Below are 19740 nucleotides of genomic sequence, written 5' to 3'. Positions count from 1 at the left end.
CTGTCCTAAGAGGTGTAGCTGAGTGCGGACCGTGAAGGCAGCATTAATGTGTCACATGACAGGCAACCTCTCGGACTGATCAGAGACACATCAAATAATCATGGTAAGCAGTGTCCTAAATAAAGCATTATTGTTTGCATTTAAACGCGTCCTCTGTTTACCTGCATGTGTTAGGTTTCGTTGAATGCATCACCTATTATAAAGTGTGTACTTCAGTCGGTGTAAATGCAGTATGTGAAGCTGCTGTGGCCTAACGCCTCTGAGGCAGCGTCAGACAGCGACTGGCTAGGCTAAAAAACTGCAGCTGAAAACAAGCAAGAAGATAGGGGTTTTACTTCAAGTTTATTGTATCAAAAGCACACTCATCACACCCTGATATTCCGTCTCATATGACGGCTTAATGGAGACAGTGAGTGTAGCCTGTTAAGATTTCCGGGACTAAAGAAGTGTAACAGTAAGGCTAGCTGTTGTTAGCCTAGCGTTTCTCTTCCGCCCTGCTGTGTCACATTTGCTGAGCTAATGTTATGGCCTGCACGGGATAAACAGCAGGAACTATGTCAGCTGATTAGCAGCGGTGCTATTCTAAAAGTGCCATAAGGGAATAACATATATACTGTAATATTTCATACAAGTGTTCGTACACATTCTATATGTACAAACGTTTTTCTTGCGGAGATGTCTGCGTCCTCCGTAAGCATTAGGATGTCTTTACGCTGGATGTGTGCTTTAGTTGGAATTGACAGACGTTAGAGTATTTCACTTATTTGCGGCCGCCAGGGTTTTGGAAGGCAATACATTCAATTAAAACTTTGTCATGTTTTCATTGTACTCTGTAAGTTTGTATCAAGCATTTAATTTACCAATTTGATGTACCCAAAGCTATGATTGTGTGAGGTGTTCAGGGTCCTTTTACGTTTCCATTTGTAATTCAGTCAACTGCTATGTAATTTAAACCATATTAATGCTACAGAGATGGAATGTAACTAAGTACATTCACTCAAGTATTGTAGCCTACTTGATTTAAAATGTAGGGTACTTGTACTTACCTGTGTATTTCCATGTTATGCTAGTTTTCACTGATGCTCCAATACCTTTTTGGAAGCCATTACTGTATGTTTTACTCCATTACATTTATCTGACAACTTTTGTTACTCTACAGATTCAAACGATTGGCTAATTTAAAAAAGAATACTCCTATAAATAAACAAGATAATATATCCAGCAGCAGTAAATAAAGTAATTCAAATTACCTCCTCATTTCCAGCAGTAACACCTTACTGCATCAAAAGTCACAACCCACTACCTAATGCATTTGATTCTAGAATTTCCCATTGCACATAATGAGTACTTTTACTTTGATACTTATCAATATTTTTTACAATATATTTTAATGCCAGTACTTTCAGACTTTTACTTCAGTAAGATTTTGAACGCTGGTCGTTGAGTTGTAACCAAGTATTTTTACAATGTAGTATCACTACTTTCACTTTAGCAAAACATTTCAGTACTTCCTCCCTCACTGGTTTAAGCATTACATGACTGTTAGACTGTATTGATTTATTCATCACTGTGTAAATCAAGCTAAGATTGAAATAAGTTGTGTTTAATCTTCAGCCCACCACGCAGTCTCCCCAAGACGAACAGGAGAAGCTTCTGGATGAAGCGGTGCAGGGTGTGAAGGTCCAGTCCTTCCAGATGAAGCGATGCCTGGTAGGGTTTTTCAGTATGATAAATATATGGGTATAGTTGGGATTATTGTTTAAAACCACAGTGTAGGTGTGCTGAACCCTGCTGAAGAGCTGCACAGCCTTAAGGACCTTTAATCAGGGAAATACTGTAACATCTTCTATCCCTTCTATCATTTTTCTTTATGGAAATGGATTCCTGATGTGGAGGACATTTGCGTATTTACCTTGAACATCTATAGTCAAGCAAGCATGATGTCACCATAACAGAAATGTAGAAGTTGCTACTATTACCAGTAAAATAACACCATTGTTGATACCCAATTTAATACAACGGTAATAAACTAAAAAACTATTCACATTTAGATCTAGTGTTTACAATCTATACATTTCGTTTCATATGAAAAGACTGCATTCAAGTTTCTCATAATTTACTATCTTTTATGACGTAACATTTATACATCACGGAAATATTATAATTTTACTTTGCCAAAGAGAATTTGAACGCATCATAATGTAACTCAATGGAACCTCGCTCTATTACCGTAACCAAGCAGGGCTGTGTTGCCCAATGGCTGCTAACAGCTGCTAGCTCACAGCTAACGTTAACCTTGCGCTCCTGCGGCTGGTTCTTCTCAACCAGGATTTGTTGCTCACAGTGTAGCTTTATCAGGGCAATCAACACACTTCTATCATCCCAGGGACAACAGTAAAACATTAGTATCCTCCTGTCAGCTGCAGTACCTCACGAAAAATCACATACACAGAATTTTAGCACGACACCGAGTTTCCTGTTCTTGTGACCCCCCCCCCCTCGTTCAGGTTTATGCCTAAAATAAATTACAGCTTATTCAACATTGGTTGTTCATATTGGTTGGACATATTGGAGTTAACGCATATTCAAAACAAAACAAAACAAAACTTCCAGAAAAACATGTCTCAGTACTTTGGGCACTGTTGCTAAAGTAGCTAAAAGAGTATATCAAGTCAGAAAACGTCTCATTGTATGTGGTCTCACTGGGAAGTAAATAACCCAGCATGTACAGTAGTAGACTACAGCATGATTATGTTTAATAAGATAAAATCAAACAAGATATACTTAATTAATCCCAAATTGGGAAATGTTTTTGTTGCAGCAGCATGTAAAACAAGTATTGCACATAATTAGGAATAAAAGAGAGTAGAAAACAAACAATTATACAATATAAACATTTAAAAATAGAAGATCAAACAGAACTAAATAAGTGAAAATATAAAAGTCGATGTGAAGAAAAATAGATGTAAACTATCTGACAAATAAAACACTGTTGAAGAGTTAGGGTTGAGCCCCAGTTGTGATTATTGTGCTTGGTAACAGCTTGATCGTGTTGCCTGCAGGACAAGAACAAGCTGATGGATGCTCTGAAGCACGCCTCCAACATGCTGGGGGAGCTCAGGACCTCCATGCTGTCTCCAAAGAGCTACTATGAGCTCTGTATCCTCAACAGCTGTAATTCATGCATGTTGCAAATTGTATTCAAACAAACCTATGGCTATGGTATGATACATTATGGTCACTTCACATACAGTTCTGATTTACTCGTATCAAATATCTAGTGCTGGCTTGTCTCCTAGAAAAGCATCTGAACAAAAATGTTTATATAGACAGTGACTCCACTTGAAGTCAGTTCAGGTGAGATGTGCTTGCTGATTATGGAATTAGAACAGATTTGCCACTAGATATATTTTTTGTATCGGAGTGTCATCATTAATCTTCTAACCCAGTGGTTCCCAACGTGGGGGGCGGGCCCTTCTAGTGTGGCGCGGAGCTACTGCAAGGGTGGCGCGTGAAGCTTAGGAGGAAGTTGTAAACAAACGTTGTTAAATCAGTCAAATATTTGTTATAATTAAAAAAATATATAAATATATGCATTACTTCGTATTGCTACATAACAGTTATCTTGCACATTTGGATGTTTTATCCGTAAAAAAAATATAAAGTGATAGTTGGATCTTTGTGTGTTCATATTATTAGAAGAGAAAATGTAATCTTTGTTCAATTATGTACAATTATCCTACAAATGGAGGTTGGAACCGGGTTGGGGGGGCTCGAAAATATTCCTATTTACTGACTGAAAAAGTTTGGGAATCACTGTTGTAACCCAACTCTTGATGCCCCATCTGAAAGTTAGCCGAGCCAAAGACATCAAGAAGGTGATCGTGACTTGTTTAAAGGTCACCTATTATGCAAAATCCACTTTTTCATGTATTTTATACAGAAACATGTGTCCCCTCTGTGTAAGAGACTCCATCCTTATAAAAACTTGTCTGTCTGAATGAGCTGATCAGATATTACCCACTTTGTGATGTCACAATATTTGTTTGGGTTGTGCAACCATTAGGCAATAGCCAACCATGGTAACCCCCACACACCTTATCTCTTCGATCTCTTGTTAGAGCACCGTTGTGTTTTTTTAAACCAATCATCTCTCACAGGGGCGTGGCCAAAGCAACTCATTAGCATTTAAAGCTACAGACACAGAATCAGCACTTTGGATCAGGGCTGAAACAGAGTGGGTTATGGGATGCTACAATGAGCTGTTTGGTGTTTCAGCCAATCAGAGACAGGTTCTGTATGTTTCAATTTTGTTTTAACAGTATTATCCTTGTGAAAAGGGATGGCTGGGAGCTCCAATTTGAGCAAATAGATATACAATGTGAGTAAAAACCAGACAGAATACAGGTCTGCACAAAGCGATACATCCTCGCCGGATGCCAGTGGAACTCCAGGGACTTGGTATTGGGTTTGAGAGCTGCTAAAGCTCTGGTGACCTGTACAGTACTGTGCCTAAACACTTCCTGTGTAGAAACGTGAGGGTGGGTTAAAGCAGTGGGCTCATGTTGTTTGTGGAGGGTCCATGGTGGCTGTGCTCCCTAACGGTCTCTTCAGATATGGCTATCTCTGACGAGCTGCACTACCTGGAAGTGTATCTGACCGATGAGTTTGCCAAAGGACGGAAGGTGGCAGATCTGTATGAGCTGGTGCAGTATGCAGGCAACATCATCCCCAGACTGTGAGTACCCACATCACACATGACCGGCACGTATACAAGCTGTCTTCAAAAGATCTGGAATTTTTCTATGCTATACAATAACATGTTTGGTGTTGCTGGTAGAATTCTGAGCCTGTAAATGCACAATAGGGCAACTCGAGAAAATAACACTTTATTTATTTATTTGCCCTTTTTATTATTTATTTATGACATTTTTCAGTTACGCTGACACAAATCTTCTCTCTATATAAAAAATAAAACAAGGGAAATTTTTTCGCCGACTGTACTTTGAATATTCTACAGATCCCTGATTATTATTATTATATCTTCATATATGTTAGATTTAAGCAAATCAAAATTTGAAAACTCAAAAATCTGAATTTAAGGTGTTTGAAAAGTAGATTGAAAATACAATTTATTTTGGAAAAAATGATTGCCACAAAAAAATCCAAGGATGGCTCAACACACCATGAAATGGGAAACAATCAGCTCTAACCAAGAGTGGGATTCAAAGGAGCAATACATATGCTTGGCATGTAATGTGTGTGTTTTGGGTGGTATTGGGCTTTCAACTTATTTTATTTCTTTTTTTTTAATGAAATGATGAAGCAATTCTATTGACTGCATCTTTATTTCTTCAGGTTTTTTGTCTGAGTGCGTTCACTCATTGTATTGCGATTGGAATATCATCTCCCATATCTTATTGTTATGTCCATGTTTTAGTCTCTAGCCTGTACCAAACAATTCTAATAAATAAATATCAATATAATATCAAAATATCCTTTTTTTTAATCCAAGTTGTAGTGAATAGGAGGAGAATAGATTTAGTCCCTTTAATTTAATAAGATATGTCTCCTAATTATGTAATTGCTGTAAAAATGTAGATTTGTATATACTGAGTGGGGAAAAAACAATATAATTTGCTTCATTGCACCTCCATTTACACTGTAGTATCATTTATTTCCATTAGCTTCTTATCTTTCAGACAATACCAGACAAATGCATATGGGTTTTATAGTTGAGGAGCGATTCCCTATTCATACCTGGTATGTTATTCAGGTACTGTTTTCCAAGTATAGTGCTAGGGTTAGAAAGGAACTCTAATAGTGGGTTCAGCTTTTAATCCAACGTTAAACACTGATGTGGAGGCTGAGATGGAAAAATGTATCATTTCATAAAGACTTAATCTTGATCAGTCGGTTAGTTGCCCACTCCACTCCATTTAAGTCCAGCATGTTCTCTGATAGATACTCTACGTGTCAGGCTGCATACAGATTTGTGTTGTGTGTTTTGTTGGGGTTCATTCTTTAAAATATTGGCAAAAAGTGATCAGATCCATCCTCTGACGCTCCTCTCTCCCCTAGCTACCTGCTGATCACAGTGGGGGTGGTGTACGTGCGCTCCTTCCCTCAATCCCGTAAGGACATCCTGAAGGATCTGGTAGAGATGTGTCGGGGGGTCCAGCACCCTCTCAGGGGCCTCTTCCTCAGGAACTACCTCCTGCAGTGCACCCGCAACATCCTGCCCGATGACGGAGAGCAGCCAGAGTAAGCCCGCCTCTCTCTGTCACTCATAAACACAACATGCTGTCCTGAGGGGCTGCCGTTACAAAAAAAGGACATTAACAAATCGAATTCTTAAGAAACTATATCATGAAGGGATAACCACAGGAGTATTTCACTGACACAATAAACTCCATGAATCGGTTCACAGCTCTGTTTAAATAACATATATTGATATGGAACTTCTCGTTTCCCTTTTGGATAGAACGTGATCTTCTACCTTTTATCTGTGGACATGCATTCCTGTTCTAAACTCTTTGTCTGTTGATCGCAGGGGAACGGAGGAGATGACCGGTGACATCAACGACTCCATCGACTTTGTCCTTCTCAACTTTGCTGAGATGAACAAGCTGTGGGTCCGGATGCAGCACCAGGGACACAGCCGAGACCGAGAGAAGAGGGAGAAGGAACGGCAGGAGCTGAGGATTCTGGTGGGAACCAACCTGGTGCGCCTCAGCCAGCTGGAGGGGGTCAACGTGGAGAAGTACAAACAGGTGTGTGCACAATGAGGTCATAAAGGCTGGGAAATGAAGTATGACAAATTGTACAACAGTTCTACAGAGCAAACAAAACATGAGGTCAGATTTGTATTGTTATTTTAAATTGTTCTAAATAACCATATGATGTTTCAGTCACATCAAACAGAGACACAAACCGTTCAATCATATCGCTGCTGAGGCCACCTGCCCTGTGTGTGACTGTGTTCCTGTGTGTCTCCAGATCGTCCTCTCTGGAGTGCTGGAGCAGGTGGTGAACTGCAGAGACTCTCTGGCTCAGGAGTATCTCATGGAGTGCATCATTCAGGTACGCACCGAGATCACAGCTTTTATACAAACAGTTCTTCTGTTAAAATACTAGTTGCATTTTAACTATTTTATGTCATTGTATTTAACTAGACGACTTAATGTTATCAGTATATCTAAGAATCACAATATGAAAGTAATTTAATCGGATTACTTTCCGTTACTTTTGGATCACCTCAATATATCAATGGAAATAAATAAAAGAGAAATATATATATATAATAATATAAATAAGATGTTTTGTACTTAAGTGTATTATGTAAGACAACAGAACAACGATACCTTAGAAATTATTTTAGTTTAATAATTGAATTAAAAGCAAACTGTATTTTGGTTGAATAAGTCTACCTACTACATAAAAACAAATATTTAAAATAAAGAAGAATGAACATAGCCTAAATGAAAACAAAAAGATTTAAACTCCGCGCAGTGTTGAGTGGGGGCCTGCCGCTCCCCGGGTCGGCCGTCTGGCTGGAATGCAGCCCAGGCGCTGCGTTTCCCCACCGTAGCGTGCCGCGCCTACAATCGAAACGTGCACTGTCTACCTATGATATATTGATCTATGTAAAATAGTAATAGTGCTAGTTATCCCCATTTATATAAAACGTACCAGTAATCTGATTACACATGATTTTAATGTAGCTGTAAAGGAATACAGTTACAGTTAGTTATTCTATTCCAAATAATTCAATTAAGTACAATATAAACAATCTAGGTAACAACAAAGGGACATCTATAAAAAGCATTATTAATAGTACCAATGTTTAAATGACATTTTGCTGGAAACAATGTGTTTGCTGTTGTCCCCCTTTTCATTCCTGGGAAATGAGGACCTATTCATTGCATAGCTGTTCAGCGCACTAGAAGAATATCTAAATGCTCCAATTTACCTTTCATCATGAAATTATTGGATTTTTTCCTCTGGTTTCTTTTATGAAACTACACTGAGTGGTAGGGGTTTTAATTGTCGAAGAAAGGGGAGTAGAATAGATTGATCCCTCACACACTGCCTTCCTCTCCTGAACTGAAAGACTCCTTCTCTGACAGGTTTTCCCAGACGAGTTCCACCTTCAGACCCTCAACCCGTTCCTGCGCTCCTGTGCTGAGCTCCACCAACACGTCAACGTGAAGAACATCATCATCGCCCTCATCGACAGGTACACCTTGCCCCTCTGCAATTTATCTTAGCTTTGTGGTTTCACTGGGATAGTATCACAGATTTATTTGTAAATAAGGTAGATGATGCAAAACTATAAAATGGGGGCAGGATGAATAGATGAAGTGATGTCATTTGTGAAGTGACTGTTTAAAGAAGAGTCTGTAGGACCAGCTCTGCTCCCTGTTTGTGAATGCACTCTGTTCCCGTTTGGTTTCAGACTGGCTCTATTCGCTCATCGAGAAGACGGCCCCGGCATTCCAGCCGAGATCAAACTGTTTGACATCTTCTCTCAACAAGTGGCCACCGTCATTCAAGTAGGTCATACTGAGTTTAAAAGATCCTTTCATCAATCAGAACACATAGATCCAAAGCACCAGTGATTTAAATCTGACGTATCAGTAGCCCAGCAGCAGTCTGACTACATCAGACCTTCTATGGCTGCCTTAACATTTCTGATGTATGATTTCAGGCTTTCAGATTTAGATCTCATACACACAACTACAGTATAGTTAACTAAAAACTTAGGTCACAGGTTCTTCAACTATGCAATATAAATATATACAAGACATGAAACAAATAAAAAACAATAACTATGACTTAACTAAAAGCACAAGTAATTGACATTCATACATCAGAATATTATTTTATAATTATTGTGTTGCTGCAGAGAAGCAGAACAGTTTCCCCAGGCTATCCCTCCCAAGCTGTGGTGGCTTTAACTTTCCGAATCAGAAATATAAATGTAAATGTACAGATTAACAGCCCAGGGACCGTGAAGTTGAATGGCACAAACACTGTGATGGAAACTTCTGGAGCAATGGAGACGAAACTCAGAGAGACGCGGGGAGAGCTGGAACTTTGATGGCAAACACTGAGGGTTTATTCTGAAGTTAACAGCCGGAGAATTGACAAGACAATTGCTGCAGCCGTGAGTTGACACAGCGGTTTCCCGACCAATTCTGAAGATCTCTACTGCAGTCCGAGGTTTTAACTAGTTCCGAATGGACAATCAACATCATACATCAGCGAGACTAAATAAGAACGGACACTATTTCAAACTAAAACGGTCATCTAGGGCAATAGAATGTGCAGACAAACGGCACCTGGAGCCAGATAAATAGGCGTCCAGATGTCCCTAAACAATAAACTATCTCAGGTCAGCTTGTGCTCTAGTCCTAAAATGGGCAAAACAGAGAAGCCCAGGCTGCCCCTCCTTGATGAACATAACAGCCCCCCAAGGCTGTTAGCCTATGCCAGGGGAAGACACAGAGGAAGGACTAAATGATGAACTGTGTCAAAGGTTAGCAAAATATTCCCTAACACACACGTTAATGAAATAAAATAAAGACCTCTCCAGAGTAAACAATGTAACAGCATTACTAAAGGAAATAAATAGCAGCCAGAAATGTATTAAATAAATTGCACCAAAGCAGTGAAGTAGTAACAATCATACATTTAACAACAGTGAATATTCTCATAGCAGTGCAAAGTGTCACTCTGTATTGGAGTGTGTTTTTGGTCTGCCAAACAAGTGTTGGACCTACCATGCTGACCTCGTCATCCTCTGATCCTCCCTCTTCAGTCTCGCCAGGACATGCCCTCAGAGGACGTGGTCTCTCTGCAGGTCTCTCTCATCAACCTGGCCATGAAGTGCTACCCTGACCGTGTGGACTACGTAGACAAGGTCCTGGAGAGCACGGTGGAGATCTTCAACAAGCTCAACCTGGAACAGTAAGTCCTCACAGTCCTGAAACACTGGAAGACCAAATGTGACAAAGAGGTTTCAGAATCAGAATTCCTTTATTAGTTTGGCAGCGGGAACATTTCCAGGGTCAGAGCAAAAGGGGCATAGCAGGGGAAAAAAGATAAAGGCATGCAGTAATAAAGAGTAAGCTAATTTATTGAGAGCCTAAGTCCCGCCATTCTGCTTCCGACCCACGGGACCTTATTTCGGAAAAAATATGTATGGTAGGTAATGGCGAGAGAGAAATCTTTTTTGATCCCGTTTGAATTGAAACGTTGAATATGATGTTTGTCAATTTAAAAGACCATTTTGCAAGTCAAGAAAAAAAAAAGTTTGTCGTAAAACTGTGAAGTAACACTTGTTTTTGTGTGAAACCGCTCGATGAACTACATCTCTGGTCTCGCACAATACAGGTCACCAACACCAAAAGCGGAAGAACGAGCAAAACCCATTGCTGTTATACCTACAACTTGGTACAAAGCACAAAGGCATCTTGTTAAAGTTATCTTCATAGCTCTTATATTTAGTGGAGGGGAAAAAAACAGTTATGACATCACTTACATGACTCTTGGATTTGTAGAATTTCTAGTTGCATATTTTCATAGTCTTACATTTCAACTGTTTTAAGACAAACTATGACTTTCTCGACTTGGAAATGATTTCTTAAGATTGACAAACATCATATGTTATTTCATGGCACAATTTAAACGGGATGAAAAAATAGTTTTTCTCTCAACATTGACTACAATACATATTTTTTCCGAAATAAAGTCCCATGGTGGTCCACCGGAAAGAGAGGGACTTAGGCTCTCTATTAAATATAGAGAAAGAAAGGACACATTATTAATAGAATAGAAATAAAGACAAATAAGTACACAGGCATGGCTAAAAACCAGTAGCAGCAATTTAAAAAGAAAGTGTCATAAGTCATATGTTAAAGTGTGGAGGCATTATCAAATTGTATACAAAATGGTTTGGAAATTTTAAAAATGTATGTTGCCTGTTCCTTCTCCCCCCCCCCCCCCCCCAGCATAGCGACCAGCAGCGCAGTGTCCAAGGAACTGACCCGCCTGCTGAAGATCCCGGTGGACACCTACAACAACATCCTGACAGTGCTGCAGCTCAAACACTTCCCCCCTCTCTTCGAGTACTTCGACTACGAGTCCCGCAAGAGCATGAGCTGCTACGTGCTGAGCAACACGCTGGACTACAACACCACCATCCTGGCCCAGGAGCAGGTCTGACCCTCACTACTGCCATTGTTGCTTTTTGACAGGATGGGCGGTCACACACACACACACACACACACACACACACACACACACACACACACACACACACACACACACACACACACACACACACACACACACACACACACACAGCAAGCAGTGGTTCCCAACCTTTGTTGTCTGTGCTCCATTCTATAAGAACCCCCCCACTCCTCTGAGTGAAACCCTTTGTAATCATATTCAACCCAACTGCTCCTTAGATGACAATCATTTGTATAACTCAAACTTGACATCAGCATTTATTATCAGTGAAAAATAATAATTTCAAGACTCACTTCTAGCAGTTTAAACTTATTTTGCTAAGACTAGAGCTTTTACACACTTGAGCTTGTCTTTCATAGACTTTGACAGTTCTGGGGGCAGGGCACCGTGTGGAAATATATTGTAATCCCCAATTTTTCTACAAACCCCCTGCAATCCTTTCCATTACCCATAGGGGTCCCCGTATCCTGCCCTACAGTAACTACTTCACTTCACCTTGCGATGATGTGTGACAATAGGATGCATTCAGAGTCATGGAACATGGAGTTTAATCTGGAAAGCTGTGATGCACCTGGCCTCTGGACTGAATAGCACACTTCTGTTGGGCATACGCCATGAAAACGTTTTCAGTCTCTGGTGTGAGGCTGCGTGTCTTAAGAAGCACACATTAGCTCTGAGTAGCCTGTGGCATCACTGCAGCCATGCAAATAGGGCATGGATGTATAAAGGGAACTATCCAAGTGGCTTACAGGCACATGAAGCAAAAATTGGACTGACTTTAGAGTACAAACATACCAATGTCATGCCTGTAGAAAACGGCGTATTCCACAATATGATAGTAACAAGTAGTCAAAATAGTCAGATTTGCTTCGGCTGCTATGCTAAAAGTAGCTAAAATTAGTCTTACACCAGAGCAACTTTCATAACAGCGTTGTGATGCCAAACAGCGCCAGTTCAGACTGAACCACACTGATGGGGAGGGGGTATGCATCAGCTGCTTGTGTGACAGTCAGACAGTGAATACTTCCAGCGGCCGCTGCTGTGAGTTAATGGGAGACTGAACGCTGGTGGACGAGCAGCACTGCAGCGGGCGGTAAATGCCGCTGAACTACATTAATAAACAATGAACCAGGGCACTCTGGAGAAAAGGATAATGAAGGTGTCCTGAGATTGGCTCTCGCGCACCGCCCTGCTTACCTCCTTTTAGCTTGGAGTAGAATCCTTAAATGTGATGTGATCCCTTATGTTACAGTTTTTGCTCAAACTTTAGACTAGTACACCAGGAAACAGTACACACTGTATCGCTGCTCCATCAGAAGCTGTCAGTGTGCACAGGAAGTCACCGCAGCCTCACAAGACATTGTTTTAATGCGAGCAGGAGATTTGTAAAACTTGCCCGACAAGCCTTTGCTAATCTTGCGACTAAATATGCCAACACTGAGGTATAATCGGCCAATCTAAACGTGCTGTGTCATCATTAGAGCATCTTATGGTTCCACTGTCAGGGTACATGTAGCTATTCAGTATTCAGGAGGGAACCATTACTGATTGATACTGGATGATAGCCCACTGGTATAGCACACATACAATATAACGCTTTGAAAATGTACACAATCACTGGGCCAAATAGGAAAATACTTCATTTTAAATACATTTTAAATGTACCATAGTCGCTTTATTTCAGAGGAAATGTGCTTCTGGGTTATTAATGAAAAGGAAGGCCCCGTGTAGTTGAGTTCAGTTGATGAGGTGTGGCCCTCTGACTGTGACCCCTGACCTCATCACACTGCTCCAACCTGCCAAAATCAGTAAGGAATTTGTATAAAAGAAAGCCACCCCCCCCCACACTCTCTTTCCCTAGGTGGACGCCATCCTCTCCCTGGTATCCACACTGATCCAGGACCAGCCGGACCAACCCGCTGATGACCCTGACCCAGAGGACTTTGCTGAGGAGCAAAGCCTTGTGGGACGTTTCATCCACCTGCTCCACTCTGAGGATCCGGATCAACAGTACCTGGTGGGTCCTCTGCTCAACATCACAGTGACTGACGGGTGTTTACAGACACACTCACCTGCTACTACTGAATTACTGCTGAGTATTTAGGAAGCCTTGCTGCACAGTTTTCCTTTTAAAAATATTTTTCCACCAGATAAACATATCCATATCTGTGCAAAACTTGTCTGTTTAGTGTTTTGCTCAAAATACCAAACAGATCCCCCATTGTAGCATGCCTCATCCCCCTCTATCTCAGCCCTGTTCCTGAAGTGCTGATTCTGTGACTGTAGCTTTAAATGAACTAGCTGCTGTTAGCCACGCCCCTTTGGAGCTGCTGCTGGCCACGCCCCTTTGGAGCTGCTGCTGGCCACGCCCCTTTGGAGCGTCATGATCTCTCCTCTGAAGAGAGTTTTCTACCGGGAGAAACTCAGCTAAACGCTGCCGTGATTAAACGCCATATTATGTTCCAAACCACATCCAGCATTATCTCTGAAACAGTATGGAGCTCAAACGTTTCTCTCTCGGTTTACCACAAGGACAGGACCTTTATATTACACATAGTCTCTCCAGTACAGCGTTAGCTCTGAGTGTTAGTGCTGCTTGCTAATGTAAACACAAACCATATTACTTCCAACACAGCTGCGGGGGGATTCAGCTCACCAAATTTATATGGGGAAGATAGGTTGAGACGTGTCATGTGCCTAATTACGTCATAAGAACGGCAAATCTGGATCAGCTCGTTTGTACGCCCATTTTTAGAGACGTGGGTAAAGAGGAAAAGAGAGAGGGTTGTATTTTCTGACACTTTGTGAGTCTACTTACACACCGGGGACACATATCTCTGTTTGAAAGACATCAAAAAGTGCATTTAGCATAATAGGGGACCTTTAAACCATGTGAAACTCTGCTGCACACTCTGGACCTGATACGTGTTAATCTAGAACTGACCCTGCTCAAAGCTAACTCTCTGATTTGTGGTCAGATCCTGAACACAGCCCGGAAACACTTTGGTGCAGGGGGGAACCTGCGGATCCGCTACACACTGCCCCCCCTGGTGTTTGCTGCCTACCAGCTGGCCTTCAGATACAAGGAGAACTCTTCATCGGTGAGCAAACCCTCCCTTCCTACCTCTCGCATGCTTTGTCTCCTGCAGCCTTTCTCATGCCTCCCCCTCTGTCTGCCATCAGGACGACAAGTGGGAGAAGAAGTGTCAGAAGATCTTCTCCTTCGCCCATCAGACCATCAGTGCACTTATCAAGGCGGAGCTAGCCGAGCTGCCTCTGCGACTCTTCCTGCAGGGGGCGCTGGCTGCGGGGGAGATCGGATTTGAGAACCACGAGACCGTAGCATATGAGTTCATGTCACAGGTAAGGTGTTTCAGGCCTGTGAATCTCTTCCATTGAAAAGCCAGACGTTAAAAGTGCCCGGGGTGGAGAATGTGATTTCTATAATCATCAATGGTTTCTTCGTTTCTCATGGATCCACGTGGAAATCAAATGTTTATGGATTAAGAGAAAGCCTTATTTTGCTTTTGGGGGTTTTCCCTCTCGTGTAGTGTGGTTTATAGGATTGTGTGCATGTAAAGGGTCTGCAAAGGCAGAAAGTATATATTTTTTTCTTAAATATTTATATTGAAGACGCATAGAAAAGACATTTAGCACATTAATAGGAACCAACAACTAACAGAACTAAAGAAAAAAATGTTATAATAATAAAAACAATTCTAAATAAAGAATAATATTAAACAATACAAAGACAAAAAATAAATATACATTGAAGAGGAAAGAGGGGGGGGGCGATTGGAAGAAGGTTAGTGTAAAACCTACAGGTTTTACCTCTTAAACAATATTTAATTTTCTCCAGTGTTGGAAAAGACATAACATCCCTGAACCACTGAGCATTGGAAGGAGCTTTTTTTGGATTTCCAGTAGAAATCCCAAAGTTCTGAGAAAAATAAAGAGCTTTTTGAACATTATAGTATGTAAACATGTCACCGTAGAGACACTACATAAAAATATGAACCTGGAAAAGTAAAATGACCAGAATATGTCCTATAACTAATCATGTGTAAGGGAAATGTCTTTTATAATATGTTAAATAAATAGTTTGGCTACAGACCTTACTGTATTTAAGACATCTACAGAGAGGGAGTGAAGAACAGAAATAATGGTGGATTCGCTTAAAGCCTAGATTCTTAATTTACACATTTGGCAAAAGATTTTTTAAAACTAGACCCTCTCCTTTTACATGTTTAATCTCACTCATATTCGTCCCTCCCTCATTCTAAATCTCTCCCCGCAGGCCTTCTCTCTGTACGAGGATGAGATCAGTGACTCTAAAGCGCAGCTGGCAGCCATCACGCTGATCATCGGGACCTTCGAGCGGATGCGGTGTTTCAGCGAGGAGAACCACGAGCCTCTGAGGACCCAGTGTGCGCTCGCCGCCTCCAAACTGCTGAAGAAGCCTGACCAGTGCCGGGCCGTCAGCATCTGCGCTCACCTCTTCTGGTCCGGACGCAGCACCGAGAAGAACGGGGAAGAGGTGGGTTGGAATCACTCTCTTTGTTTTTGTTGTGACAGGTGTTGTAAAGGAGAAATTTGATCACATGGTCAACATGTTAGAGCCTAAAGCTACCAAAGAAATGTAGATTAAAGTAAAGAGGAACCGGTTGTTTTAGTTTTCCAACAATCATCTTTCATAAATAAACCTGCCCAGTCAGTCTGCTGAGTGTGAATCCGTCTTTGCTCAGTTCTGATGCTGTTCCGTTATCAGATCCGCGACGGTAAGCGTGTGATGGAGTGCCTAAAGAAAGCCCTGAAGATTGCCAACCAGTGTATGGACCCCTCGCTGCAGGTCCAGCTCTTCATCGAAATCCTCAACAGATACGTCTGCTTCTATGAGCGGGAAAACGATGCGGTAAGACGACTCTTAACACCTACATGGTTAAGGATGTTTCATGGTTCTTAGTAAACAGGTTACTGTCTCACTCTGCAGGAACAGGGTTCTATAATGTTGTGTAAATGATAAGAACAGGTTTCTGTATATACAGCTGTGGAGAAAATGAAGAGACCACTGCAGCATTCTCAGTTTCTCAGGTTTTATTATTTATAGGTTTGTCTTTGAGTTAAATTGTTCTTTTTTAATTATTGTATTCTATAAACTACTGACAACATTTCTGTGTTGGAATTCAACAGACACTGAAATGGCTGCCATACATGTAGAGATCAAGATTTAAAAACAAATGGGGTGGTCTCTCAATTTTTTCCGGGGTTGTATATAGAGGAAAAAAACACAGATTGCCCCTAATGAGAGAAAATCATTGACCTCTAACAGATGAAAGATATAAATAGACTGCTGCTCAGATAATTTAATTCAAAATGATTTGATTTAATAGAAGAGAATAGTGCTTTAATGATTCCAAATTGGGGAGTTGTTAAGTTACAGGAGCATGTTTGCAATGTGTTGCACGTTATTTAACATTTATATTTAGATGTGTCAAATACAGAAAAGGTGAGATTAAACTGTAATAGACCACACTACTACTTAAACACACTCTATAAACCTAGGATAATATAAACATACTTTATACAAGTGTTCAAGTTGCAGTTACTTAAAATCAAAAGGTTATATTAAAACTGAAATGTAAAGGTTTATTTGTTATAAGATGCACTTTGTTGATCCCAAACTGGGATTCTTTTTGCTGCAGCAGCATAAAAAAAGGCATTGCACATAATTAGAACTAAAAAGACTAGAAATAAACAATTCTAAAATATAAACATCTCAAAATAGAAGTACTGTAACCAGCATCAGAGTAAAAAAAGATATACAGTTGACCGTGAAGATACAAAATTAAAGGGCCAATTTTCTGTTAACAGAATATAAAGCAGGGTATTTTTCATTTATAAAGTAGCTTAGCTGTTTTCATGTTAGCATTTATTACTAACTAAAATGTAGTGTGTGATCCTCAACATGTTGTAACACATTTCATCACTCAGCATATTTTTAAAAGCCATTATAAAACAGGTCCTTTAATTCGTTAATTGTTAATGTCCATGTTTGCTACACCTCACTGTGTTACTGCCCCCCCACTGCCAGTCAGCGCCATGGTGTGACACTGGCAGCAGCATGTCTGTAGTAACACAAGGGCTTGTTGCGTGTCCGTCCTAAATCATGATAATAATAAAGTTAATTAATTAAAAACTAAAAGAAGTTCCCCTCAGATAAGACCTGTTCAGGCAGCATAGCAACAAAATATAACATTTCAACATGAAAATTCCTCTGGGGAAAAATAAGACACAAGACTACAGTGAGTAAATCAATGCAAAGATATAAAACCCTATAAATAAAAGCAAACGTGTACAATAAAATGTAAACAGATGATAGTAATAAAACTTTCAAAATTATAAAAAAGGGTACGAATATTAAAAGAAGTGGCTATTAAAACTGCTAAATAAATAATAAAAGACTAACGGACCATTTAAAGGGGGGTGTCGCTAATACAAAGCTAATCTAAAAAGTTTTGTAAATGCAATCGCTGTTTGGAGCAACTGAAAGCCTTGCTCTGTAGCCCCCCCCCCCCCAGCCTGAATATGTCCACACTTCAGGTGTGTCGTTTCGATGGCTTGAAATGACTGTGGTATTCAAACATGATTGTTTTTAAACGTCAAAACTGATTGACAGCTGCTTATATATGATGAGAGAGTCCATCAAGCTCTTCCCCCTAACACTATCCCCCCCCCCCCCCCAGGTCACTGTCCAGGTATTAAACCAGCTCATCCAGAAGATCAGGGAAGATCTCCCCAGCCTGGAGGCCAGCGAGGAGACGGAGCAGATCAACAAACACTTCCACAACACACTGGAGCACCTCCGTCTGCAGAGGGAGTCCCCTGAGTCCGAGGGGCCCGCCTATGAGGGCCTGGTGCTTTAAAACTAGATGTTTCACTATATTATGAATACACTCACAAGAACACATACAGTCCCATCACATAGGATGGGAATAAAAATAAATGTCAAGAAGAGCTAAAAGAACTCATTCCTTCATTTTATAATTATTATACATTTTTCTGCATAATTTCCTCCTCACTGTCCCTCACTATAGGACGTGTTTCTGCAGCAGGCTGGAGATGTTACATTTTCAAGAAGCAACACTCGGCTTCAGTGTGTTGTAGGCGCCGCTCCTTGATAATGTCCTGCTGATCTGTCTCTAACCGTATGATTTTATCGTCACTCGTAGACTTTCTCGCTGCTCTAGGTGTTTCACTGAGTCATCACTTGTTCACATCTTCCCATATTGAGAAGTGAATCTATTAGCGTGAGTGTATTATGGCTACAGAATCTAGCGGTGGATTTACAGATGTGTTGCATACAAGCTAGTCTCTCCCCCCGCGAGTAATACATCCTCTGCCCTTTAGGATGGCTTTTAGGCAACTTTAGAACCAGTTGAGACCAAACAAGCTGAAACAAGCGCCATTGAAGCATACACAAATACATTCACTGTTTTCATCCTGCCGGTCATTTCAGTTCATAATTATGTGGCATGATCCTCAATCCTTCTGTACGAAATGACAAATAACATTAGAAACCGAGTATTTGCAGGTTGGAAAATAGTTACATACAGTATTTCAAAAGATCCTATCCTCATACTAAAGCACTGCTTCTGTTTTAATAACATCATATTTATCTCTCCGTCTCTCTGTAAACTCCATATTGTCTGTTATTTCAGGACCAATGGGTGGAGAGCTGCAGCATGTGTGCATGCTTCAGTGAGCCGGTACAGGCTTGGTTTTTGGTTTGCTCTTAATGAATACAACCAACAACAATGTCTGACTGTTCCATTCGTTTGTTTTCCAATGAGATCCTGATGCTCAGTGATGCTTGTCTCAGACAAATCTGTTGCGGGGAGTGCAGGGGGTCCTCAGGTCTGTGTGCTAGTTGACAAGTTGCCATGGTGAGTTGATGATGATGTACATGTTTGCTGCAGCATCCGACTGTGTCCGCTGATTCCTCTTTCTTAGCTATTATGATTTGTTCTCTCCTCTTTTTAAATCTATGTGTAAACCCACATGTAAATCAGATAAATAAAAAAGCAGATTAAATAGCAATTGTCATTGTCATTGTCATTTGCTGAAATAAAATTGAAATTAACAATACATTTTTGCATTCTGTTAATTTTACATAGGGCATATAAATATAACACACTAAGCAGAGGCTGGAGGCAGACTGTCAGTCACACTGCTGGCCAGAAAAGCTGACTTTCTGATGTCCTTATATCAATGACATCATTCCACCAGTTTGATGCCAGGATAGCAACCAGTTGATAAATAATTGAAATACTCAAGTAAAATACAACTGCTTTAAAATTGTACTTTAGAACAGTACTTTAGTAAATATATTTTGTTATATTCCATGACTGGGTTCAACCACATACATGTACCAGTACATGTATGTGGGATCGGGATCGGGCAGCCTCTAGTAAACTAGTAAAG

General features: G+C 40.6%; 1 protein-coding gene across 1 annotated transcript; it reads left to right on the top strand.

Annotated features, from left to right (window-relative positions):
* Positions 1-19404, top strand: vps35 (VPS35 retromer complex component). The gene is made up of 17 exons (XM_063881436.1): positions 1-103; positions 1615-1710; positions 3063-3159; positions 4615-4738; positions 6082-6264; positions 6554-6773; positions 7000-7083; positions 8130-8239; positions 8459-8555; positions 9824-9972; positions 11016-11223; positions 13121-13276; positions 14238-14360; positions 14443-14622; positions 15557-15796; positions 16028-16171; positions 18003-19404. The coding sequence occupies exons 1-17, from the start codon at positions 101-103 to the stop codon at positions 18180-18182; spliced, it is 2394 nt and encodes a 797-aa protein (XP_063737506.1). The 5' UTR covers positions 1-100; the 3' UTR covers positions 18183-19404.
* The last annotated feature ends 336 nt before the right edge of the window (positions 19405-19740 follow it).

This window comes from Eleginops maclovinus, chromosome 4 (assembly GCF_036324505.1).
Source record: "Eleginops maclovinus isolate JMC-PN-2008 ecotype Puerto Natales chromosome 4, JC_Emac_rtc_rv5, whole genome shotgun sequence".
In the NCBI taxonomy this organism is placed as follows: domain Eukaryota; kingdom Metazoa; phylum Chordata; class Actinopteri; order Perciformes; family Eleginopidae; genus Eleginops; species Eleginops maclovinus.
The sequence above is the reverse complement of the archived record's forward strand: the minus strand, read 5'-3'. Positions and strand labels throughout refer to the sequence as shown.

Bases quoted from the DNA above. Each gene is read 5' to 3' on its own strand.
- vps35 (XM_063881436.1), top strand. The intron at 3,160-4,614 runs GTATCCTCAACA...CGGTCTCTTCAG, and splicing joins AAAGAGCTACTATGAGCTCT to ATATGGCTATCTCTGACGAG. The intron at 6,265-6,553 runs GTAAGCCCGCCT...TGTTGATCGCAG, and splicing joins GATGACGGAGAGCAGCCAGA to GGGAACGGAGGAGATGACCG.